Below are 27,603 nucleotides of genomic sequence, written 5' to 3'. Positions count from 1 at the left end.
GTTAGTATATACTTTTTAGATTACTTACAGTGTGGAAACAGGCCCTTCAACCCAACACTGACCTGCCGAAGTGCAACCCACCCAGACCCATTACCCTACATTTACCCCTTCATCTTACACTTTGGGCAATTTAGCATGGCCGATTCACCTAGCCTGCACATTTTTGGACTGTGGGAGGAAACCCACACAGACACAGGAAGGATGTGCAAATTCCACACAGTCAGTCGTCTGAGGTGGGAATTGAACCCGGGTATCTGGCACTGTGAGGCAGCAGTGCTAACCACTGTGCCACCGCGCTGTCCACCTTATCACAATCTCCTGGCATTTTCAAATTTAATACTTGAAATGCAAAACTTTCCAATATATTCAATGATTAAACAGAAGTATCGTTCACATTGCTGGAGAAAATCTACCTAGGACACATGGACTACAGTTCAAGGAAGTAACTCACCATCAATTTCTCAAGGGCAACTGGGGATAGACAATAAATGCTGGCCCGGCCAGCAATGCCTGCGTTCTAAGAATGATTTTTTTAAAAAGCTGATGCAGTTTCAGTTTAAGAATTTCTGAGGTACATGACAAGAAATTGCCTAATTCCTGCATAAAGAATGAAAGATGGCAAAGGAATATACATTTTTGTGTTGTGTTCACCTGGTGATTAAAAGCATTTAATGCAACAGTGTTACTTTTTTATGAGTGAAAGTGTGTAAGAGACCATATTATATTCCTATCTGGGAGTATAAATTGAAATGGAATTTGGACTGGTTTAACTGAAATACTAGGTGAGTTTTGTAACTAAAAATCAAATGTTGCATAACTTTAAGTTGTGTGATACAGTGTTGATTTTTGAAGTGGTGAGAAGAAAAACATGAGATTAAGCCGTGCAGAGAATCTTATCAGTTAAAGAGATTCTGCCTGACAATCGATCACTTATTAATTGAGCTGCAGTGCCAAGACAGTGGAAGAAATATCCAGAAAGCATCCATTTGTCTCCCTCTCTAATATGGGAAAAAAACTTCAGTAAACTTGGAAAAAAAATTTTCGAAAACATGAAAAGGTCTAGATCCACTTGATCAACCAATGAATTGAGGAATGGACATCACCCTACAGACATCAGCATGTTGAATTTGCTAAAATCAAAATGACTGTAAGAAAATAATTTTCCACCTTGTAGTCTAGACTTTTGATCTTTGGAATTTCATTTAACCTGGATATATTGTTTCTTTATCCACGAACTTTCATCTTTTAGAATGGGCTGCAGGTTTTGATTCATTAATATGTAAATCCTACAACTTCTTTAAAGTCACATTCCCAAGATAGCTTAAGGTTTGGTTAAAAAAAAGTGACATCTCAGCTCAGACAATGCATTAAAGGTGTGAGGTTAGAGTCCATATATTCCAACCTTGAGTCAGACTGGTTCTACTTAGAGTCATAGAGATGTACAGCATGGAAACAGGGGGTCAGTTTAAGACTGAGATAAGGAATTTCTTCTCTGACAGGAGAATCTTTGGAAATTCTCGCGGCAGAGCGCTGTGACGCAAGAGTCCTTGTGTATATTTATTTATAGGGGAGGCAATGGCCCAGTGGTGTTGTCAATGGATTGTTAATCCAGAGACCCTGGTAATGTTCTCAGGAACCAGGTTGAATCTTGCCATGGCGGATTGTGAGACTTGAATTTAATGAAAATCTGGAATTAAGACTGTAATGATCGTGAATCCATTGTTAATTGTAGTTTTGCTTTAAAACCTATCTAATTCACTGATGTCCTTTTCCCTCGGATCAGGCCTTCATGTGACTCTGAACCCATTGCAATGTGGTTGACTCGTAACTACCCGCTAGGAATGGGCAATAAATGCTGGTCCAGCCAGCGATGCCCTCATCCCATGAGTGTTTTTTAAAAAAATATTTAAGGTTGAGATTCTTGATCAGTCGAGGATTCAAGAATTATGGGCAAACGCAAGGAAGTGGATGTGAGGGATGTCAGCTCAGTCATGAACCTGTTAAAGAGTACTGTTCTTACTTCTGGTCTTGTGGTGGACTGGTGATGACAAGTTAAACCTCAATTTGTTAGCTTATTCCAATTAGTTTGTGGTGGTTGATTTGATTATATCTGAAATGTTGATAAATATAACTCCAAATTTACAAATGAACTCTGTCACTAGAAGAAGCAGTCTTCTACTATCATATTTGCAACTAATTGTGTGAATTACGGTGCAATTTGATTTAATTACATACTGTGCAAATGGTTCAGCTGAGAATACGTGCTTATTGCATTAATTTATGAGAATAGTTTCAAAGGTAGATATGGAAAGAGGAATTAATTCGGAAAGGCTGGGGAAAATATTCCGTCCTGCAATGTTGCACATCTGGAAACCAGTGATTCAATGTGGCTGGTTGGTGTAAAGCCACCAAAATGTAAAATGACCTAATAGCTCCATTTGAACTTTCTCTCTCCCTTCCTTCCCCTCCCTTCTTTTTAGTCCTTCTTTTCTTGATTATTTTCTTCTCTTCACCTCTCCAATTTTGTTCTAGTTAAGTGTCAATCTGAAGTTCTAAAACCCAGATTGTCGGATAGAACATTTTGCTTTTACACTGTTGCCAATTCATTTCAGGAATGGAAATAGTTTTCTTCCTCACATCATTGAGGATTTCCCTTCATTCCAGGATAGTGGCTATAAATAGATATTGTATGAATTGCCAAAAACTTTGCTGGGTTCTTGACAGATAGTAAACTTAACTCTGCTTCCATTCCACAGTTATTGTCGTCTTTTTAAACTGTCTACCTCCTGTAATGTTTGAACCTTGTTGCCTTGCACAATAGTTGACTTGTATTATGTTAGTCCCTCTGTTCAAGCAATATGATCCTTTTTATGATCGTTTCTTTTTGTCGATATCTATGCTTTTTAAAAGGACTGATCTTTAGCACAGTTTAGGTCACTGTATCCTGAATCATGACTTGGGGCCACTGATTGAAATGTGTGTTAATTAGGGAGGAAAAATGTTTTAAACTGTGGCTATGGTTCTTCCTTTTACACAGCACTGGCTCATGAAGGCCAAAGTTTGGGCTTCACTAGACAGGCCACTTTTAGAAAATATTTGCATTATTGTTGTTGAATACATTATGCCGTTTGTTGGGAATGTTGCTTGTTTGGAACTGTTTTAAGAAGAAAAAAAAGTTGATTTTATTTTTGTTTTGTCCAGCAGCTTTTGTGACCTTAGGGCCACTTGGCCAGTGAACTTTTTCGGTGTAATCCCTGTTGTAATAATAGAAATGTGACAGTTACTGCACAGATACTAACTTTGCACAAATACCAATGTCCCAAAAGTAGGAACATCTCATTACATAAGGAATAGAAGCAGGAGGAGACCATTTGACCCCTCTAGTCTGACTACCATTCAGTAAGGTAAAACAATGACTGCAGATGCTGGAAACCAGATTCTGGATTAGTGGTGCTGGAAGAGCACAGCAGTTCAGGCAGCATCCAAGGAGCTTCGAAATTCAGTAAGGTCATGTCTGATCTGTCCCAGGCCTCCACTCTTGATGGCTACCCCATCAAGGCTCCACTCAACCTGTATGTTTCAATAAGGTCATCCCTCATTCTTCTAAACTTACCTGGCAGTTCTTGATAACTTCTCCATTCTAGGAATCTGCCGACAGTCTTTTTTTCAAATTGTGTCCACTGTCGGTACATTCTTCTTTAACTACAAAGTCCAAAATGGTTTTCTAGCTGTGGCCTCACTAAACCTTTTGTATGGTTGTAACAAGACTTTCTAAGACTGGAGATATAGGAGTAGAATTAGACTATTTGGCCCATCAATCGTGATTGAACTTTTGAAAGTATAAAAATATTTACTTACTAAGCTAGCCTGGTAGTGTTTTTAGAGCAGGAAGTCTGTGCTCTTTTCTGGGTCTGTAGAACGTTGAGGTGCAAAGATGGCCTTTAGTAGAATGTGCTCTTCCTGTTGGCTGTGGGAGATTAGTGAGAGTTTCCATGTTGCTGATGGATTCTGTCTGCTAATGGATTAGTTGTGAATCTTATTGGATCACATGGATCGGTTGGAGTGGCAGTTAGAGGCAATGAGGAATTTACATCTCCCTCCCTGCAACTGCCATCCATCACACCCTGTAGCTCCTGTATCTTTGGTTTAATCAGGTAGATGGGTAACCTCCACAAAAGGTAGGAGAGGGAAACAGGTAGTGCAGGAGTCTCCTGTGGCTATCCCCATCTCAACCAAACAGGCTGTTTTGGAAAATGGAGGGGTGATGGACTCTCTGCGCAATGTAGCACTGACAGGCATATTTCTGGTACCAACACTGTCTTTAGTGTAATGAGGGGTATGTCAGGTTCTGAGCAATCTACTTGTGATAGGGAACTCTGGTCAGAGGTACAGACAGACATTTCTGTGGCCAACGGCAAGACATCAGAATGGTGTGTAGCCTTTTTGGAGCCACGATCAAGGGTATCTTGGAGAGGATGCAGAATATTTCAAAGGGGAGAGGAACCAGCGGGAGGTTGTACACATTGGAACTAACAGCATAGGACAAAAAGGACGAAATTCTGCGGCAAGAATATAGGAAGTTGGGCAGGAATTTATAAAGGAGGTAGTAATATCTGGATTACTTCCCATGCTATGAGCTAGTGAGGGCAAGATAAATAAGATGAGTCTGTGGCTGAGGAGCTGGTGCAGGGAGAAAGATTCATATTTTTGGATCATTGGAATTTCTTCTGGGGTAGAGGTTATCTATACAAGAAGGATGGATTGTACCTGAATTAGAAGGGGACTAATACACTAACTAGGGAGATTTGCTAGAGCTGCTCTGGAGGATTTTAAACTAGGAAGGTGGGGGTTGTTGGTGGGACCGAAGGAGGTAGTGTGATAATAGATCAGTCTGAGATTGGTACAGTTGGGAAAGAACTTAAGTCAGACAGTCAGGGCAGGCAGGAACAAAGAACGAGGTGAAACTGCCAAACTGCATTTATTTCAATGCAAGAGGCCTAACAGGTAAGGTCAATGAACTCAAGGCATCGTTGGGAACATGGGACTGGGATTCCATACAAATTGGAGATGTGGCTCAGGGATGGACAGGACTGGCATCCAAGGTATTGAGCCTATAGGAAGGATAGAAACGGTGGCAAGAGAGGATAGGAAGAGGGGTTTTTGATAAGGAATAACATTACAGCTATATTTAAGGAGGATATTCCTGGGAATACATTCAGGGACATTATTTGGGTGGAACTGAGAAATAAGAAAAGGATGCTCACCTGATTGGGATTGTACAATCGACTTTCCCCAATAGTCAGTGGGAAATTGAGAAACAAATTTATAAGGAGATTTCAGTTATCCCTAAAAATAATAAGGGTGGTTGTGGTAGGGGATTTTAAATTTCCAGACAGACTGGGACTACCATAGTGTTAAGGATTTAGATGGAGAGGAATTTAAGTGTGTACAAGACAATTTTCTGATTCAGTATGTGGATGTACCAGAGAAGGAGCAAATTTTCATCTACTCTTGGGAAATAAGGCAGGGCAGATGACTGGGGTGTCAGTGGGGGAGCACTTTGGGGCCAGCAACCATAATTCTATTAGTTTTTAAATAGTGATGGAAAAGGAAAGACCAGATCTAAAAGTTTAAATTATAAATTGGAGAAAGGCTAATTTTGACTGTATTGGGCAAGAACTTTCAAAAGTTGATTGGGGCAGGTGTTCGTGGGTAAAGGGACGGCTGGAAAATGGGAAGCCTTTGAAAATGAGATAACAAGTGTCCAGAGAAGATATGTTCCTGTTGAGATGAAGAGCAAGGCTGGTGGGTGTGGGAAATGCTGGATAACTAGAGAAATTGAGGCTCTGGTTAAAAAAAGCCATATGTCAGGTACAGAGAGCAGCAATCTGTGACTCCTAGGAGGCTGCAATACTATGACCTTGCAGTGGTGGCAATACTGGATTACCAATGCTCACTTGGGTACCCAGAAGCTGTTCAAAATTGGCACAGACACAAGGAATGCAAGTTTGCCAGTGGAGATCCACTGAGTTGTTCTGGGAATGATGTGTGATAGTTCAGCCAGAATCAGATATGACAGGTGCTGTAGGGGCAAGCTAGATAGTTACTGAGGAGAATTTGGAAAGATAGCCCAAGAAATCATGCCAGGACTCATGGAGAAAAGCCTCCAAATAACTCAATGCAATTCAGACAGCCAATAAATGGATGATTCATCCTCTAGAACTTACATAGAAGAGGCCATTCAGCCTGCTGCATGTGTGATGGCTCACTGAAAGAACTACATTAATAGTCTTAGATCCTTTGAGTTTTCACTTTTATTTTTCAAATATTTACCTATTTCTCCTTTAAAATCATTATGAATTGTGCTTCGACTGAACCTTGCATTTTTTGAGCTAAGTGCAAGTTGCATAAAATTTTTGGAATATTTCTTGTCAATGAAACATTGTGACTTTTCTCATTGTATCTTACCAAGCTTACTGCATTAGTTCCCTAGCTTGCCCTGCATGGCTTCTCTCATGTCAGATCCCCAGCCATTTTGCCACATGCTTTTGTGACAAGATCTCACCACTCAGTGGATAGTCACAAAAAGACTGACATTCCTTGCAGCCACAACATCTTTAAAGACAACACTGTGCCCAGAGAAGCACTTGCATTCTGAAACTGCATTGCACATTGACAGACAGAGGCAGAACATGGTGAACAAGAGATAGATGACATTAAATTTGTCTGACAGGTACCAGGAGCTCCTGGTGGATGAGGTGGTACAAAGGAAACGGATCTTCTTCCCAGAGGATGGGAGAGGTGTCCACACCACCAGACCCTGCCAACCTGGTCTGAGGTTGCCACCTGGTTCAGTTCCATCTCCAGGGTTCAAAGGAGTAGCAAATATTATGGCACACTAATTTAAACCAGCCCCACAGAAAAAATTCACCCTATGCTGTAATCTGTTAAAATTCGAGACGCAAAGAACTATCCCAAAAGTCACTATTTAAAGTAAAAATTAACAACAAAATTAACAGTTGTTAATTGTAAAAAATTAACAACTTAATTTTTAAGTCTAACGGAGAATAATTAATTAACAACTATTTACAACTCCTTTCTCTAACCTATCTTTTAATTTCCCCTCTACAATACTGGTCCGATAAAACCCCGGATTAAGATTTACCAAAAAATTCAAATTTCGAATCTTCTCTTTGTATCTTCCTCTGTAGATTTGTTGTGTAGGTCAATGTTGATATTAATTTCTGTGCAAACTCCTTCTCCAGACAGGTATCTCTCAGAGAGTTCTTACTAGCAGTCTATATCTGTTGGTCTTTTGGCTGTTCTCCTCCAACTGTTCAATTCTTTTCCGGTTTTAACCCCCAAAACATTTGATTGTTTGATTGGTTTTAATTTTGTCAAAGTACTAAATTCAAAGTTGATTGGAGTTTGGTATCTTGGGACATAATTTAAACTGATTGGCCGAATTTGAATTTGTTTTTGTCTCATAGCAACCCAGCCAGTGCTAGCTGTTCTGACCGAGTGTTACATTGTTACCTTGTTCCAGACTCTCTGTGTCTCTCTGAGTCTTTGCTAGCTTTCAACTCTCTTAAAGGTACAGTCGTCCTTACACCTTCGTAACACAAACAATGCAGAAAGAAGGTCAATGACCGTGCCATTCTGCCAGTTTGGATGCCACATTTGTTTTACTTTCAGTCATTATCTTTGTTTTGGTTAAAAAATCCAATGTCTGTCTCTGGCTGATCATTTAAAAATTAATATCTGACATAGAGACGTAGAGACGTACAGCACAGAGACAGACCCTTTTACCCAAACTGGTCTATGCTGACCAAAATGTCCATCTGCACTAAACCCATTTCCCTGCACTTGGCCCATATCCTTCTGAACATTTCCTATCCATGTATTTGTCCAAATGTCTTTTAAATGTTGTTAATGTACCCACCTCAACCACTTCTGCTGGCAGCTCAGTCCTTATGCGGACCACCCTCTGTGTAAAACAATTGGCCCTCAGATTCCCTTTTATTCTTTCCCCTCTAACCTTAAACTGATGACTGTTAGTCTTCACAACAATAGTAGGAGAGGAAAGCAATATAATTATTGAATTAATCATATTGAAATAGTTCAGGAAAAAGCTAAAGCTTAATATTTTTCTGGACCATTTACATGTCCTTTACAGGAGAATTTCAATATTCAAAGCAACTTGCTAGAATCATACAGCCCAGAAGGAAACAATTTGGCCTATTGTGGATACATGGAGCCTGATACACCACAGCTCAGAACAACTTTCCACTCTTCACCTTGTTAGTTATACAACAGATTCTTGGCTGTCTTTCTCAGGGAATGAAACTATTGGAGAGGGTTAAGTGTTTGCCACTGCTGGAGCCTTCTGGTTTTCACATCATATTAGAACTCAATTGCACGCACCAAACCATACAGTGCAAGAAAGAATGGTGTTCAAGCCTCAACATTCAGGACAAGGTTCAGAGGAAAAGAAAATTCGCTCCCTGCTTTGAACCCTCAAAGGATGCACTGGCCAGGCTTTCACTTGCACCCGCCACTAACTCAGAGACTTTGGGTTCTCAAGGAAGAGACTGACACTAAAAGAAGCGAGAGATCAGCCACCTATTCAACCCCATGCATGAGATGGTCCCATTACCTTGGCCATTAATGACCATATGAAAATGCAGATAGGCACAAGAATACCAGGCAGGTTTATTACAGGCACTTAATAAGCTGAGTAAAAAAAAATTGACTTTCTCTTCTTTGGTAAAGAAGAGATGCTGAACTTACCTGAGTGAGACTTTTAAGATTCTAATGAGAATTGATCATATTATGAGATATTGTGTATCATGATGTAATTTCAAATAACATTGGACAAATGCTAAAAATTAAGCAGTTGGAAGTAACTCAAAAGCTGACAAAATTCTAGAATAATCCATCAGTACAAACCACTAAACAGGAATATGTAAATAGCCTTAAATTACAATTAGACACACTCCAAGAAAAAGAATTGGATTATCGAGTGAGCAAATAGCTCACTGATTTTAAGTTGTGTTTTAAGTGCATATGTGTTTGACCTACTGGTCTCTTCATGTGCTCTTCATGTTTCTAAATGTAAAACTTGATCCAGGAATATGATTTCCAATTATCAATTTTTTAGTATTTGTCCAACTACGATCTAATGGCCACAGTAAATTTTGGAACTCGAAGTCAAAAGTGTCTAACATATTTATAAGTCGCTTGCATTATGTACTGAATGATTAAATAAAATAAAATGAAAAGATTTTCGTATAAATTGATATGTTCTATGCCTTATTTATAAAATTTCTTATCCAAGTGTAACGTTCTTTTAAGATACTCATTCATACATCCTGATTAAATAATACTAGTGTTTAGCATTTCATGGCATTTTTCATTGTAAAATGTAACAAAATGGAGCTTTGTATTGAAAACACAGTACTTTATAATTTAATACTGCATGTTAATTTCTAAGAGAAATAAAGTTGAAAGAATAATTTTACAAATCTTCCTCAAATACTTCATGTACTCGTACTGGCATTGTGGAAACCATCCAGCAACTTGAATAATATGGATGGTAATGTTAAACTGGGGGCTAGGCATTTATCCTCTTATTATACTTGAAAGTTCTTGCTTGAATTGTTAATCTCCCTCAGGAGACAAAATAAATTAGCATGAGTCCATGACTATATAAGTTGCCACAGTCAGTTGAAGTAAAAAGGCTCAAGCAAAATAAATGTTTCTTGCTCATGGTTACTTTGAATTCCAGATCACATGTTTCACCTTCCAGTGTTAAAGGAGCAAGTTAAATTTCATCTGATTCCATTCATGTTTGAAATTTCATTTGTATCCAAGCCCTTTGTTTTTGTTGGAAGATCCATTATCAAATTCTAACTCCAATCCTAAACCCGAGAAATGTTATTGGCATTGACAATCGACTTAAAGGCAGGATTATCTAGTGCCAAAAAAAATCAAAGGTAATATCAATGCATGTGTTAAACAGATTAGATTATTTTATTCATTTGACATTGAATCAAAGAGAACCTTATTTGCAAAAAGGTAAAAGCAGATATTTAAAATGCTCAGGTAGAAAATAATCAATTACAATAAACGATTCTGAGTGGGTTTACGTGAATTACCTCAGCAAGGTATTGTGCCATGCCCTTTATGTTACATTAAATATTGCAAATATGATAATTCAATTTGTAAAGAAAATTCAATATTACCAGAAAAAAAACAGAAATTTCTACCAAAGTTCAGCAGGTCTTCATCTGATGAAGACTCACCAGACTTGAAACGTTGACTGTGCTTTCTCCCCATAGATGCTACTAGACTTGCTGAGCTTTGTCAGTAATTTCTGTTTTTGTCTCAGATTTCCAGCATCTGCAGCTCTTTATTTTATATCAATAGTTCAATCTACTTGCCTCTACCACATCTGATAGTATTGGTAGATATTGTGGAGACCACGTTTCATCCTCATAATGAGGATTCAGAAGCTCCATACTGTCAATCAGAAAAGATTTAGAAGCTGGGCATCCATAAAGTGCCTTGTGCCATCCACAGCAGCAGAATTATATTCCACTATAACCTGTAACCTCACTGCCTGCCAAATCACTGACTCTAACATTACCATTATGCCAGAGGATCAACCCTGTTCAATGAAGAACATTGAAAGGCATGCCAGGAGTAGCAGGAGATAAGCCTGATAAAGCTACAATGTGGGACTAACACAGGCTAAATGGGGAAGAAGGATGCTCATGACAGAAGTAATTTCTGTACTCCCATAATCAAGTAAGTGATCCCATAACCAACAGATGAGGTTAGGACAAATCTTTAAGTCTTGCTACAGTTGTGAATATTGGTCAACAATGAAACAAATAATAAGTGATCCTATGAGCATCTCAATCTTGTCAAGGAGAAGCATTTGAGTGCAAGAGAACTGAAAACATTTGTAACTAACTTTAACCAGAAGTGCTGATTGGATTATCCATGTCAGTCTGCTCATGAATTTCCATGATCACAGATGACACTATTCAGAAAGTCAAATCACTCCACATAGTGTCAAAAAACAACCACGTGCACTGAATACAGTGAAGTTCTTGAGGTCCGACACCATAGTACTTAGAATGCTGAAGACTTTCAGAGACAATAGGACATCCAACCAAACTATTCTAGTACAGCCACACATTGGTAATAATCCAACAAATGGGAACATAACCGAGGTATGTTCTTCGCATAGAAGACAGAATACAACCAATCAGGCCAATTACCACCCCCTCTACATACTCTTAATTCTCAGTAATGTGATGGAAAGGTGCCTTGATTCAAACATCTTCAACTACTTCAACAATGACCTTCTCTCCACTATAAAACAGAAGCGAGGAAGCTCACTGATTGTGTAGTTTTCAACCATTCACAACTCCTCAGAAAAGGAAGCAATTCCTACCTCCATGCAGCAGGATCTGCACAACAATCAGGTTTGGGCTGATCACTGGCAAGTAACATTTTCACCATACGAGTGCCAGGCAATGACTATTTTCAACAAGAAAGAGTTTGAACCATCTCACGATTTAACAACAATGTCATTGCTGCATCCACCTGGAAACCCTCATTGATCATCAGAAATGTAACTGACCAACCTTATAAATACTGTCTCTGTGAAAGTAGATCAGGTGTCTGGGGATTCTGCAGGAAATATTTCATCTCCTGATATCTTAAGGTCTGTTCACATCGACAGGCCTCAAACCAGGCATGAAATGAATATTGTCCATTTGTCTGGTTGAGTGGAGCTGCAACAACACTCAAGAAGCTCAAAGCCAACCAAGACCAAGCAATCAACTTTATTATCACAATGTATCAAAATAGATTGAACCAGTGGCTAAAAAGGGATTCACATCTGTGAGCATTTCAACAACTCACTGACTATTTCAAACATACCAAGAATTATAATTACAAATCCTAATTATACCCAAGAAAAACTAAAACTAAATAATTAAGGCAGAATAAAATAAATTATGGGTCTAAGGAGGTAATTTTCACTCTTCAGGACAGGTGAAGGTGCTGCTAACAATTTAGGAGAATCAATGTAACCATTTTTATTTTAATGCCTGCAGGCTGGATGTTGTAACTCTCCAGGAAGCCTGATCATCGATGGCAAGGGACTCATCGGAAAATATGTTCACAATATAGTCTGTAGCCCAGGAGGAGCAGGAATGTTCCACCAAGTTTACAGTCAGGTGATCAGCTGACACCACCCCACTGGTCTCAAGATTGTTCAATTCCCCTTCCGCAGACTTACATCTGCTCCATTTCCAGGCTGTCACCCAGTACAACCATCAGTCCGGTTGGCTACAGCAGGGAAATCTCTTGGACAATTAAAGCAGATCCTGCCTTTACATTTGTCAGGCCCTGCAGAAAACCCCTTTCTGCTGGGATTACAAGCTGCAAATGATCCTTCAATGACCTCCACCACCTCATCACTCTCTTGACCCCACTTCTCCCTTTTGTACTTATTATCCCTGTAGAAGTATCAAAAAACATTTAGATCTAAAACCATGCAATTAAATCGCTAAAACATTGAAGTTAATATCAGGTGATAAAGCGCATGCAGGAGGCATTACTAACTTCAGTATTCCCACAATCAATAACAGCAATTTCAATATCTTCATGATAAGGAATTATTCTGTGTAAATGAAAAGTGCACCACCTATTAATTTAAAGCCAAATACCAACAATTTCATTAGAAGCATAATCTGCCCAGCTCATAACAACGAAATCAGCCTTGGAGGCTAGTATTGCTTCTGTTGGCAACTTTTGTTCAGAAGTTGAAAAGCTTTATTTCTACTTTTCCTTAAATGTTAGTCCTTTGCAGTTCATCAAAGTACATTTCTCTATTTTACCACCTTGTCCTCAAAACTATTGAGCACAACCAACATTGAGTTAACTCATCCTACTGAATTACTTCATTTCTTTCTTCGTAATAAACTTTCACAATAAAAGGAGATTGGCTCCTCTTGATTTCCTTTTAGGGCTTTTTCCAACACAAGAAGGAAGATGATGTAGGATTTTGTATTTAGGGATTATGTTATGTATTTTGATGTTAGTTAAGTACACTCTTGTGAAAACTCATTTATAATCCAAAAGAGTTGAAGTGTAGTGTGATATAGAAAACAATTCTACAGAGTTTTCAAATACCATTAATATATAATGTTGACAAATCATAGTTTTCTTGCTCAACTTCATGTTTTGGTTAGGTAAGTTTATACACATTTCCATTTAGATTGTATCGTTTCATTACTGAACTTTAATGGCACAAACCAGTACTTCCCATAAAAAGAATAATTTCTTTATAGCCATTATAATGCATTACATATTCAGTGAAGACATCATTTATTTAAATAAACTTTATATACAATATATGCTGCAAGAAAAACAAAATCTACAGATTCAATGATGGTTTCATGCATTGGCAGTCTTTGAATATAAAATGAGGGACTTTAGAGCATGGAGAATGTTGCATTTCCACAGCAATGGACGTTAAAATGTGGATCCCATTAAATAAAACTTCTATTTCCAATCACCACATAGAAGGCGCATCATACCTGAAACAGAAACAAAGTATGAGTAAAGGCAACTGCTAACATTTTTAGTTCAATATCAAAGACATGCTTAACATGCAAAGGACTTTTTCTGACTGCTGTCCTCATTTTCTTGTCTTTTCACAAACAAAAGTTGTCACACAGGTGACAACTTGTACCACTTCTACTCATGACCACATTTATCCAGACAAAATTCTGGTCTCCCTCTTATTGGAAGGATGTTGTGAAACTTGAAATGGTTAGGAAAGATTTACAAGGATGTTGCCAGGGTTGGAGGATTTGAGTTATTGGGACAGGCTGAACAGGCTGGGGCTGCTTTCCCTGGAGCGTCAGAGGTTTACAAAAATCATGAGGGGCATGGATAAGATAAATAGACAAAGTCTTTCCCCTGGGGTGGGAGAGTCCAGAACTAGAGGGCACAGGTTTAGGGTGAGAGAGGGAAGATATAAAAGAGACCTAAGGGGCAACTTTTTTCATGCAGAAGGTGGTACGTGTATGGAATGAGCTGCCAGAGGAAGTAGTGGAGGCTGGTACAAGTGCAGCATTTGAAAAGTGTCTGGATGGGTATATGAATCGGAAGGGTTTAGGATATCTGGACAGCATGGACAAGTTGGACCAAAGGGTCTGTTCCCCTGCTGTATATCTCTATGACTAAGTGTTTGCATTACCAGTTTAGTTAACAATTTCTTTAGTGGAGTGTAAATTAACTTTACATTTTTTGATGGAATCTTTGTCAAATGCACCGCATTATAATAAAGTGAGCTTTACTGAATTGCCAAGAAGGCTCAAAGGGCAAAGTGATCATTTTTGCTTCTATCAATTATGTCCTTGTTGCACAGGGTCAGAAGTCACAACACCAGGTTATAGTCCTACAGGTTTATTTGAAATCATAAGCTTTTGGGAGATGCTCCTTCAACAGGTGAAGTATCCACCCCAGTCGAAAATCTGCACCTTGTTGTATTTTCAATGCTAAGCTACTTACAAGATAATTTGTAAAATTAAACACAAGCGTGGATACTGTAATGTTCAAAATTAAAAATAACAATCTTTTCAGCCTTTTATCTTTTCCTTTCATGTTAGAAAGCTCTCATTGATATACCCTTTAACCTGTTCAGTTCTAGCGTCACTCCCTACTAACACACCCACTGCACCCACCCCACCCTTACTTCCTGCCAACCCCCCAACCTCAAACTCAACAGTTGGGTGAAATTCTTGCAGAATAAAAATGAATCGGAATTTCTGGTCATGTATCAAATTCAAAGTATAAATTTGATCCACTTAAGCAAAATATCTACCTTTCTTGATGCCATTGTTAAAAATCACATGACACCAGGTTATAGTCCAATAGGTTTATTTGGAAACATTAGCTTTCCGAGTGCCACTCCATCAGGTGTTGAGTTGTGCTTAAATTTACTTAATCTCTTATTCATACCAGTTAGAACACCAAAGGTGAATTTAAATCTCTTTCTAGCAACCAAACTAAGCTTTGGTGTTAATTTTCTTGAACATTCCTTTTACTTTAAAATCCATGTACCAGTGGAAATGTAACAAGTCATTAATGAAAGGTTCTCCAGACTGATCATTATACAGGGCTCCAGAAATTGGTGTTAGATATTTGCATGTAGTGGGTGTGATTTAAAAAAGAACTGAACCTCTGATGGAATTTCTCATCAATTCTTAGATGATTGAACACACCATTATTTAAATATGTGCCTTCAACCTAGACTAAACTAATTAAATTTAATGATGCTGCAGAAGTCAATTAATGCATGCCCACCCCCATCTATCAAATGCTGCATCTGGTGCTGTCACTAGCGAATTGCTTTAAGCTGTACGCTGCTATCATGAAAAGCTTTAGTGTTACAAAAAAAATATTGCCAAATATATTCACCTGTATTTAGGAAAACTGTCTGAGTTCTCCCTCAGCAGCAGATCAGTGATCAGAGCTTCAGGGTTAGATCGCTTTCCATACCTGTTGTAAACAAATAACCAAAACATTTTTATACAATTACCAAGCTAGTTCAGTTCATTCATTCTGCAAATATTTAAATAAGTTTTTCTTAAAGAAGTGGAGTACGCACATCAAATAAATTCTGCAGATGACAACAAAATTGGAGGTGTAGTGGACAGTGAAGAAGGTTATCTCAGATTCAATGGGATCTGGACCAGATGGGCTAATGGGCTGAGAAGTGGCAGATGGAGTTTAATGCGGATAAATGCCAGGTGATGCATTTTGGGAAAGCAAATCTTAGCAGGACTTATACACTTAATGGGAATGTACTTGGGAATGTTGCTGATCAAAGAGACCTTGGAGTGCAGGTTCATAGCTCCTTGAAAGTGGAGTTGCAGGTAGATAGGATAGTGAAGGCTGCATTTGGTATGCTTTCCTTTATTGGTCAGAGTATTGAGTACAGGAGTTGGGAGGTCATGTTGCAGCTGCACAGGACATTGGTTAGGCCCCTGTTGGAATATTGCGTGCAATTCTGGTCTCCTTCCTATCGGAAAGATGTTGTGAAACTGGAAAGGGTTCAGAAAGATTTATAAGGATGTTGCCAAAGTTGGAGGATTTGAGCTATAGAGAGAGGTTGAATAGGCTAGGACTGTTTTCCCTGGAGTGTTGGAGGCTGAGGGATGACCTTACAGAGGTTTATAAAATCATGAGGGGCATGGATAAAATAAATAGGCAAAGTCTTTTCCCTGGGGTGGGAGAGTCCAGAACTAGAGGGCATAGGTTTGAGGTGAGAGGGAAAAGATATAAAAGAGACCTAAGGGGCAAATATTTCATGCAGACGGTGGTACATGTGTGGAATGAGCTGCCAGAGGAAGTGGTGGAGGCTAGTACAATTGCAACATTTAAGAGGCATCTGGATGGGTATATGAATAAGGAGGGTTTGAAGGGATATGGGCCAGATGCTGTCAGGTGGGACTAGATTGGGTTGGGATATCTGGTCGGTATGGATGGGTCGGACCGAAGGGTCTGTTTCCATGCTGTACATCTCTTATGACTCTAAATTCTGATTCATTTAAACAGATCCAAATCAGGTTAAGAAAAACACAATAAAATGAACCATTGTTAGAAATAAAAACCAAATAGTGTACAGGAAGTCAATCAGAATCTGAAAGTTAGTGTAACACTACATCAGAATTGGCCAGGAATCATCTGCTTAATAAATTGGTCCATGCTCAAAAACTGCCTCACCTGAAACATCACCTTACTTTCTAAAAATGGTGAATAGCTAGGACAAGTGGACGTTAAAAGAATTTAGGTGTATACATTTACGACCAGATATATAAAAAAAACAAAAATGTTAAAATGATATTAGCCATGCATTTAGATGGCTAGAATATGAAGGGGAGGAAATTTTGTTCCAGTTATACAAACCGCTGGTTAGACCACAACTAGAATGCTCTCTACAATTCTGGACACTAAGACAAAATACACTGGTCTCAAAGATCTCAGTATAGACTCACCAGACTCACTCATCTGCACTGAAAAATACATAGACCATAAAGCACAAGGTGACACAGTCCAAATGGTCCATGCCAGTGTCGGTGTTCCATTCTTGCCTTCTCTTGCTCCTCCTCATCTAACTATCAATATAACCCTACATTTAGATTTATGGAGAAGCCAGATATGTACCCATAGCAGTTCCCTCAACAACTCCTGGTGAGAATATGCTCACTGAGTATATTGTGGGTAAAGATATTTGTTCTGAATTTCCTATCAGTGGTGAACTTATATAATAGCCTCTAGTTTTTCTCTATACTCCAAATGATAAATGTTTTCTGTGTGTCTGATCTATCAGTACAGTTACCCCTCACCTTCTCGTTTGAAGGGAACAGTGACCCGACCTGTCCATCCTTTAATGATGGATACAAGTTTGCAATTCTGGTGTCATCCTTGTAAACCATTATGCACACTCTACAGCACTCAGCAATAGTATTGCATTATTAAATAAATGTAGATTACATAACTAGGCATGTTTTCCCTGGAATTTGGGTTGATTGAGGTTTTTGGGGGGGGGGGGGGGGGGGGTTGAGAAAGGAAAATGTGGTAGATTTCTTTTCCACTTCTGGGTTATTCTACCGCAAAGAATGTAATTTTTAAATCAGAGATAAGCCATTCAGAAGAGATGTTAGGAAACATTTTCATCCAAAAGGGAAGTATAAAACTCTGTCCTACAAAGAAACAGCAAACTTTAGCTTAACAAATAATGTTAAACACAAGCTTGATGGATTTTTGCTAGTAGTGGATATTAAGGGATATAGTGCCAAGGAAAGTGTTTGGAATTAGGATTTATGTCAGCTGTCATTTCATGGAAAGGTAGAACAGACTCAAGAAACTTAATCATGTACTTCTGTTTACTACCTTGCATCCAGATTCTCAGAAAAAGACTGAATATTTACAAGTAGCTGATATTAAATTATAACTGTTGTTTCTCAACAACATTCATTACCTGCATCAGGTCTGGTATAAACAAAGTCAAAGAACTAAAGTTGTACACAGTTAAAAGGGCTTTGTCATGCAACAGAAACCTTGTGTAGAATCAAGAATTCAGAGCTTTGTTTGTTACATATGGCATCTGCTTCTCATTGGCTTCAATAAACATGTTGCAGCTGTACAAATCTGTGGTGCAGCCAGATTTGGAGTATTGCATACATTTCTGGTCACCACATAGGAAGGATATGGAACTTTGGAAAGGGTTCAGAGAAGATTTACTAGGATGTTGCCCCGCATGAGGGAAGGCCTTAAGAGGAAAGTTTGAGGGACTTGAGGCTGTTTTTGTTAGAGAGAAGGCTGAGAGGTGACTTATGAGACACAAGATAAATCAGAGGGTTAGATAGGTTGGACAGTGAGAGCCTTTTTCCTTGGTTGGTGATGGCTAGCACGAGGGGACATAGATTTAAATTGAGGAGTGATTATATATATAGGTCAGATGTCAGAGGTAGTTTCTTGACAGAGAGAAGTAGAGGCATGGAATGCACTGCCTGCAACAGTAGTAGACTCGCCAAATTTAAGGGCATTTAAATGGTCATTGGATATAGACATGGACAAGAATGGAATAGTGTAGGTCAGATGGGCTTCACATCGGCCCTGTGGAACCAAAGGGCCTTTACTGCAATGTTCGATGTTGGGAGGGCTCTGTTCAGCAAATGACAGCACAAGGTGTGTGTGCGCGCATGCACACATTTCCCCTTTGTGACTCCAATATCTTCCTCAGGCAAGGATTTCACTTTTTGATGCATACTGATTCAAGCTTTTAAAGCTTGCAAACAGTATGTTGCAAAGACATGGGAAATGTGTACATGTCTTCCTCATTGTCTGAAGTTCTAAAAAAACTATTGAGGGTTGTAGATCAGAGACCTTCATTGACATTACTGCTGTTTCTAATTCACAACAATCACTTGGATTCAAAACTCAATACATATTAGTCAGAGTCTAGGACACCAAGGGAATCAAAATAAGATAACTCAAAAATAGCAGGAGTTAGAGAAAATATATACACACGACTCGAGAATGGCAGCTTATATTTGAAAAGTAAATACTGAACAGGAGTTGGAGGAATAATTGACAGTGACACATATTCCACAAATAGAGTTTAAAAGTCATGGGCGAAGTTAAAATAGATATCATGTGATGGTAGACTCACTCCGAGTTAAAGTTAAAGTTGGTGATGTCAGTAGCACAAAATGGAAAAGAAAATTGTCATGGGGTAATCTGTCAATTCATTATTAGCCCATTTTGCACGATTACTGTCAACTGATTTCACCCTCAACATACACAAATAATGTAGAGAGTGATAATCATTAAAAATCAACAGAATATTGGATACCACAAGAAAAACAACAGAAAATGAATTAGAGAATGCCATAATCACACTGTACAGTGCTCAGGGTCAGATCACATCTTGACTCCCTGATCTGATGAAGGGTTTTCAACCCAAAACCTTAACATTTGTTTGATTCTCTACGGTGCCGCCTGATTGGCTGAGGTCTGTAGCATTTTGGCTTTATTCCAAGAATATAGTGTCCAGTTCTGCTCAATGAAGCACAAAGACGACAAGTGAGTGTTGAGGCAATGCGAAGAAAAGATACAACCTGATTGCTGGTGCCGAGGATCAGGTAGCCTGATAGCAAATGTTTTTGGGCTAATCTGATGGGAAAGGTAGAGCTGGATTTTTAAATGGATTTATTTGTGAATGCAGAACAATTGGATGCAGGTTCAAACTTGTGAAAAGGACTGATGTTCAAAGATATTTATTTCCACAGAGTGATCAAGACATTGAATGGGCATTCAGATACTCAGGGATGAAAACCATAGAATCATTTCACAATTGAATGCTTTATGGAGAGCCTGTAGTGTCTATCTGCATCATTAAAACCTCATCTGTTATTATCTTGTAACATATTTCTTTCAGGACTGAAAGAAACAGAACTTATGTCTTAACATAAGAACATTTAGTAGATTCTCCCCCAAAAAACAATAAATTGGTTAACTTCAAAATGACAATTGTAATACATTGAAAATGCTTGGCATATACAGCACAGTATGTGATCAGTTGACATCCTGGAAACATTTCATGTGGATTATACTTTCACTGCTACTGATGTAGGCTTTGGTTCTTGTTGGTTACGTTGCACTGTCAGCTTATAGTGAGATTGGTGGATCCCATCTCCTGGCTTTTCTAGCTGCAGATTTCTCAGAATTGTATTGAGTAAATAATGAGAGATTTCCAATTCATGAACCAAGTGATTTGTGGATAAAGAAGATCAAGGCAGATTAATTTAAATACTTTATGCACTGAACCAGAGGTAACTGGAATTCTATTTAAGTTACATAAGCAATTTCTGATACTAGAAAATTACTAATGCAACTCATTTTCACTGGAGGAGTATTAATAATTATTTTGAGAGCCTAGTCATGACTTCATAGAGGCAATTATATTATGTGTTGTTTACTTTAAGAAACTATTAGTGGAAATATCAAACGAGCTGATGGACAATAAACAAAATGATCAAAACTTTATTCCCCAGGAATAAGCCACACTGATTTCCTAGTTATTTTGTACAAAAGAAACACCGCTATCTGTATATTTTCTCCTTTTGGGAAAGGAGCAAAGCGATTGAAGGGTTAGTGTCAGAGATTTAAGCACAAAGACAACATCTGGCCCATCATGTCCATGCCAGTCATCAGGCACCAAACTATTCCAGTTCCATTTTACAGAACGAGGCCTGTAGCCTTGTATGCTCTGGCATTTCAAGTATTTATATAAACACTTCTGAAATATTGTCATGGTTCCTGTCTCTATCACTTTACAGGCAGTGAGTTATAAATACCCATCAAGCTACAGGTAAAAAAACCTTTCCTCAAATCCCTTCTAAATCTATTATCTCTTATCTTAAAGCTATGCCTTCTGCTTATTGAAGCTTCTACTAAGTGGAAAGAATTCTTCCTACCTACCCTCTAATTTTGGACCTCTTAACCAGATCACCCCTCACCTTTCTCATCTCGGAGGGAGACAACTGCAGTCTATCTGGTCAGTCTTCATAGCTGAAACATCTGAGCTCACACACACAAATCATGGAAAATGGAAGGAGAAATTGGTAAAGCTACTTGAATAAACATAATAGGGTATTGGGTTTAAACATAAAAGGCAAAGTATAAACACAAGAAAATTATTGTAAACCTCTAAATTGCTACTGTGTCCAATTCTGGGGATCATACTTTAGGAAGGTGCCAAGGTCTTGGAAAGGGTGTAGCAGAAATTTAACAGAATGATACCAGGGATGAGGGAATGAGACTTGTTCCCATTAGAGGAACGTTAATATTGGCAAATTATGAGGGATTTTGATATAGTAAATAGAGAAATTAATAGGTGCATTTGAGTTACCAATTTAACTTTCAAAGACAAAGCGGTTAAAAGAAATGCCAAGATAAGAGGTTAAGCAGACTTCGTTTCAATAATAAGTGTTTAGCTTTGGAATACATCCCACAGAGGTGTGGCGGAAACAGTGAATTATAACTAGCTAAAGATAATTGGACACAAACGTGAAAAGAAATCGGTGAACGAGGTATGAGGGAAGAGTAGGACTGTGTGCTATTTCGGCAGCTCCTTCAGGAAGTGGTTGAGAAATGCCGGGTTAACAGCTTCCATTCCCCTTTAGCGTTAGACGCTTCCCCCCACCCCCACCCCCGTAGGCTGCCAATCTATCCTCAGTGACTCATTCTGTTAAAATGCTTTTGCTTCGATAATTCGCGTTGACTAAAAGCAAATAACTGATCAAGTTTTCTGCCAAGATACGGTTACAATAACATTCCGATAGCTGCCATTAGCTGCCTTCGCGCTCTGGTCAAAACCCTGCAAATAAACTTAGCTCTCTGTATATACACCATACCCACGAACTTGCATTGTCAAAACACGCATACAAGAAATCTTCATTTACCCTGTACTCCTTTTGTAAGAATGTTTAATTCTAAATTCACGAGGATCTGCACATTTACTGTTCGACATTGTTAAAACATTCATTCAGTCAGAGAAGTCCACCTGATGCCGTCTATGGACGTTCTGACCCGCCGTGATCTCCAGCATTTGTTGTTTTCAGAACAATCTGCAGTAATTTGTTCCGAGCACCTGAGTTTGATCGCTAGGTGGCAATGTACGATTAAACCCCCCGCTCCGCTCCGCCTGGCACTTAATGAGAACAGCAACTGGACAGAGGGACAGGGAGGGGGTTCAGGGACCGGGCGGCCTGAGAAAGTGACAACAAACGGTTAGACGAATCGCAGACCTGAAACGTTAACTCTATTTCTCTCTCCGCACAGATGCTATCAGCCCTGCCGCATTGCTTTTTTTCCAAAAAAAAGCAATTTCCACTTATTTCAGATTTTCAGCATCCGCACTCTGTTGCTTTTGTAAAATTAAAATCAATTCGTATCGGCTTCAGTTTTGCCTTTGGTCATGGGGCAGGTCTTTCATTTCAGATCGTGTGTCAACTCTCATCTGTCTTTTCAGACACAAAACCAGCAAAACGGAGGTTTCCTTCTCTTTTCAAGTGGAGATTAAAAATCGCCACGTTCTCCTCACTAATTCCATCCAACTCCCCCTCACAGCCAACACCATTAGAAAGCGGCGCTTTATCTCACTTGTTGCTCGGACTCTTTGTAAATGACATGCCACTTGCTCGCTTTCCATGGACTGCGCTTCAGGGGTTACACGCTGCCCCTGACGCTGAACCGGGTGCGGGTTACTGTTCCCTTTGGTCCTGCAGTGAATGTGGCTGCTCCAGAGCAAACATCCCACCTCTCAATCTAAATCATAAAAGTCCGTGGTGTGCGTGCTGCTGTTTTCATGCTTTTCAATGACAGTAACATTGAGCAGTATCTTTCTGCAACCTTTCATTACCACGGCAGACAGAGGCATTCTGGTGAAAATGACACCCCATTACCCAAACTCTGACAGTTCGGCCACATTTTGGGCTGTACAAAGTTAAAAATCACACACCACCAGGTTATAGTCCAACGGGTTTATTTGGAAGCACTAGCTTTCGGAGCGCCGCTCCTTCATCAGGTGGCTGTGGGGTACGTGAAGGAGCGACGCTCCGAAAGCTAGTGCTTCCAAACTAACCTGTTGGATTATAACCTGGTGGTGTGTGATTTTTAAATCAGAATTATGGCAGTCGAACGAAACTCCTGAGGCTTGCTGCCTTTGAGGAGGACCGCCTGAAATCCGTCTATAGCAGTGAGACATTCAGTCTGGAAACAGCAGATATTTTACCCACTGTATCCTCTCGGTCAAAGCTACACAAAGGCAGAATTAAGTTGTGTTCCATTTGTGAGTGGGATATCGATTTCCTGAAAGTTGCTAGTACAGAGTTTAAACAAAGCCATTCAGTGCTGCTTTCATTCGGTGTAGTGCTGTCCAATGTTAGTTCAATCTCGTCTGTTATTGTTGGAATTGGTTAATATCGAAATTTCCAGACTCCACCAAAGGATTTGATTGACTCGGACTCCGCTTATACCGGATACCAAGATGCTGTAAATGTAGCCAGAGCAGAAATCCGGTGCATTTAGTCTTTCCCTTTAACTGGGACAGTGTTCTGCAACTTAATATTTTAGGTGGAGCTTCTCTGGGCTCACATCAATTCATTACATAATCTTAAAGTAACTCTCGCATCAGAGAATTGACATAAATTATTTCATGGGAAGTTCTGATCTCAGTAACATTATCGGATCTTACTTACCTAACCGAATACATTTGCTGCTCTAATGAGGATAATCACATCAAACTGCAGTCTTTAAGACAGTCAGTTATTGTCATAGAAATGCTCCCAGATTCCGCTTCACACGTGTATTTATATCATAAACACTTAGATGTCTCTGCACACAAACGACATCCTGCTGTAATAACCCGAAATGTTGTGTATAGTTTTTTTTTAAGAAAACACAGTATTGCAAGTGATCTCGTTCCTAACTGGATCCAGCTCTATCATACCAGGATTAGGGCAATATGGTGAGATGGACTGACTAAACTGAAGTGGTGAAGTTGCCATGTGCCATTTGAACTGTTACCAATCCGGCGCTGAGCCCAATGTCAGCAATCATTTATGCTCTATCTCAGGGTGAGATTTTAAAATGTTGAAACCCGGAGTGCTTATTAGCAGCTAACTTAAATAATATTCGTAAAAATACAGAATTTGAAACGTTTTGACTCTATAAAAGGTGCCCTACACTGTCTTGGAACTATTTTTTCCCTCTAGCTTCCCTTGCTTTGAATGTTGGTACAGCCAGCAATACCCCGGGTTCATGTCACCAAATGTATTGGATATGGAGCATGTAGCCTCACCTCTGCCTGGTGATGAGGTTAATGTAGTGCCTCAGTGCGGAGTAGTATTTGGCCAGGTCCTCAGCAGAAGCGCCTTCTCCTGGGTTGTCGGGCTTGGGCGGGTAAGCCTCGGTAAAAGTTCCTATGCAGATCAGCAAGCAAAATGCAACTCCCAGCCAAAACTTCATGTTGCCTTGCATCTGGAAGGACAAAAAATAAATGAACTGAGCAGCGCATTTTTCTTCCAGACAAGCTACTGTTTCTGAGACATACGCATTAAAACAAAAACAATCCAGTTCTTAAACTGGGGAGAAATGTAATGGTTGACACTCCCCAGCGTTACAAAACATCGCACCAAGTGCAGCCGTTTACCAGAACGATCACTGAGGGGTCTCTCACAGACACGGTGACACAAGTCGCTATGTGCAGAGAAATTGAAAACAGACTCAGATTGCCTGCTCATAGCAATTCTCCCAAAACACACCGACACGCAAGCTCATCCCTTTGGATGATTCTGCGCAGCAGCTGGGAACACAACCTCGGGCGCTTCCCATTTTCGCTCGATGCCAGTTTTATATTATTCATTATCCTTTGGTTAAGCTGTTTGATATCGGTGCAAGAAACTTTGCTAAAGTCCAACGTTCACTGCTATGTTTGATAAAGCATGCATTTATTCTGAAATTAGTCTGAAATCACCACCGAGCTGATCATTTCTTAGTTTAAGTTGCATTCAGCTATCTAAAATCACAATTGGTCAAACTCGGTCGATTTTCACGCAACGCTTTCCCCTAGAATATTTTCCGCATATAACATATGTAATCTATACATTACACAGAGAGCCTGCCTCAGTGAGACAAGCCGATTTGGTGTTAGCCTTGTTCCGGGTTCATGTTACTCACATCTCGGGTCCAGCAGATGGTCAGAGGAAGCTGTTGGGAACCAGACGAGGAACTCTCGCTGTTCTGTGTGCGTCTCTGGCTGGTCGCCGTCTTTTTGAGTCTGAGAAGCTACTGACATGTCATGCTTTTTATGTGTTCCCTTGGAGGAATTGAGGGAGGTTCCTGGTCACGCTTAATTGACCAGAATTCGTTATCACATTCCTGCAAAGGCGAAACGACGTCAGCAGCGGCGGTGTTGGAGCCCTGTCACTAACTTGCTGATATATCATTGATAACACTGATTGCTTCCTTCCAACTCAAAGGAAACTTTCGGTCCTATCTACTGTGACCCCTTCCCCCTTTAATATCCCAAGGGAGAATTCGCGACACAATGGTATTTAAAACAAGCTTTAGCAATTCTCAATTATTATCTATTAATAACACTCTACACTCGAACACTTAGTCTGCAAGCCTCCTCGTGCCTTCGACTGAGATAAGGCTAAATTGCTTCATGGCTCACGCTGTATATTTGCTGATCTGTGTGTCAAGCAGAAAATCACCCATCTGGGAGCTCGGAGCCCCTGCAATACATTCAAGTGTAAATTTCTCGGGTGATTTGCACGTATTTCTCTACACGTTCACATCCTTTTCTATTCTGTTTTTATGTTTCACGGTTGTCAGGAACAACGATTTTAATAAAACACAGTATCACTGGCGCATGTTTAAAACGAACGATCCTTATAACAATTTGGTTAATAATGTTTCAGATTTGGGGGCCGTTACACATTGCTCTACTGCAGCACCTTCAAAACATCTACCAGGAGATTAGATTACTTACAGTGTGGACACAGGCCCTTCGGCCCAACAAGTCCACACTGACCCTCCGAAGCGCAACCCACCCATACCCCTAACCTAACACTACGGGCAATTTAGCCTGGCCAATTCACCTAACCTGCACATCTTTGGACTGTGGGAGGAAACCGGAGCACCCGGAGGAAACCCACGCAGACACGGGGAGAATGTGCAAACTCCACACAGTCAGTCGCCTGAGGCGGGAACTGAACCCGGGCAGCAGTGCTAACCACTGTGCCACCGTGCCGCCCACGAATCTAAGTAATCTAAGATCTTTGGAAATAAATCTTTGAAATAATTCGAGACCCTCGGAAGAGCCCCAGTATTGTATTTACAGTCTGGAAAGGTGCATTCTGCCTGGTCTAAATATGAGAGGCGCAAGTCTCTTATTAGTAAAATGCTCTTTTTGGCTGGATGGTCAGCCCTGCTTAATTCTTAAAAATTAATCAATTTTTTTCAGTTTAAATGCATTTCTTCCAAGAAGTGAGGTTTGCCTTTGACTTTGAATAATGTGATAGTTTTGTGTTCACTGCTGGTGTGTGTGTGAGTGAGTGTGCCAGTGAGGGAGGATAAAGGAGATCGCGAAGACCCAAATACTGCTGCAGGTATCACTACAAACCCGGCGCCGACAGGGGAAATCCTCATAAACAGAATCATTCTCAATACTGAACGATTGTGCTCCAAAAGCTTTGCACTTTTGTCACCCGTGAGCAGGAATGTCTGTCGTAACTCTAGTACAAAATTCGAGATCAAGAAACACGTCAGAAAAAGTGCTCTCCACTCTCATGACAGTGAGCTCAAAGCTCCACAGTGCAAACCTCCCGCTGTCAATACTTGACACATCCTTTTGTTTCCCGGCGGACTGTGGGAGGTAGGGGTCCGCACAACCCAGTTACATTTTAAACATTAACCATGCAAGATTCTTTCAAGGACTCCCACAATCTAGATTATTACCCCATCCCTCATTTTCGTAGAGGCTTTTGCTTCTTTAAAACTCAATGTCTGGAGTACTAGAGGGACGCCAGATATTCCTGATCGCGGGTGACAGGAATTCAACGCTGTTGGAGCACAATCATTTAGTATTCAGAACGTACTGTCCAGTTTACAAATGAAAGCAGATAAAATGGATCTTCTTGCTCCCTCTGCTTAATGGATATTTAAGGTGTGAAAGTTTTATTGAAAATTACATCTGATCTCTGAATCACATGAGGTGGGAGGGGGTACACTGCGTTTGCTGTTCCTGCTTCACGCTAGCACACAAATGTTATCATTGCCTAAGCAGTGAGATGTGCTTTTACACTATCCAGACTTTCTGAAGTAATGGTGGGCGAACTAGAGAGCGAGCTACAGAGAGAGAGAGAGAGAGAGAGGAAAACACTGAACTAGGTAATGTAGACGTAATTGCTCAGTTCAGCAATTCATGTCAAAAGACGT

The 27,603-nt window shown here is 39.8% G+C and overlaps 1 protein-coding gene across 2 annotated transcripts; it reads right to left on the bottom strand.

Annotated features, from left to right (window-relative positions):
* Window positions 1-13,390: 13,390 nt before the first annotated feature.
* Window positions 13,391-25,533, bottom strand: LOC140480438 (pro-neuropeptide Y-like). Of its 2 annotated transcripts, none has more exons than XM_072575305.1 (4): window positions 25,339-25,533; window positions 24,461-24,639; window positions 15,508-15,588; window positions 13,391-13,619 (listed from the first exon to the last, which is right to left on the bottom strand). In XM_072575305.1, exons 2-4 carry the CDS (start codon window positions 24,637-24,639, stop codon window positions 13,595-13,597), a joined length of 285 nt encoding a protein of 94 aa, XP_072431406.1. In that variant the 5' UTR covers window positions 25,339-25,533; the 3' UTR covers window positions 13,391-13,594. The 2 variants fall into 2 exon arrangements, with proteins under 2 accessions (XP_072431406.1, XP_072431407.1); XM_072575306.1 differs by lacking the exon at window positions 25,339-25,533 and adding an exon at window positions 24,812-24,936.
* Between the last annotated feature and the right edge of the window lie 2,070 nt (window positions 25,534-27,603).

The sequence above is a fragment of the Chiloscyllium punctatum genome, chromosome 8, assembly GCF_047496795.1.
Source record: "Chiloscyllium punctatum isolate Juve2018m chromosome 8, sChiPun1.3, whole genome shotgun sequence".
NCBI classification, from domain to species: Eukaryota; Metazoa; Chordata; class Chondrichthyes; order Orectolobiformes; family Hemiscylliidae; genus Chiloscyllium; species Chiloscyllium punctatum.
The sequence above is the reverse complement of the archived record's forward strand: the minus strand, read 5'-3'. Positions and strand labels throughout refer to the sequence as shown.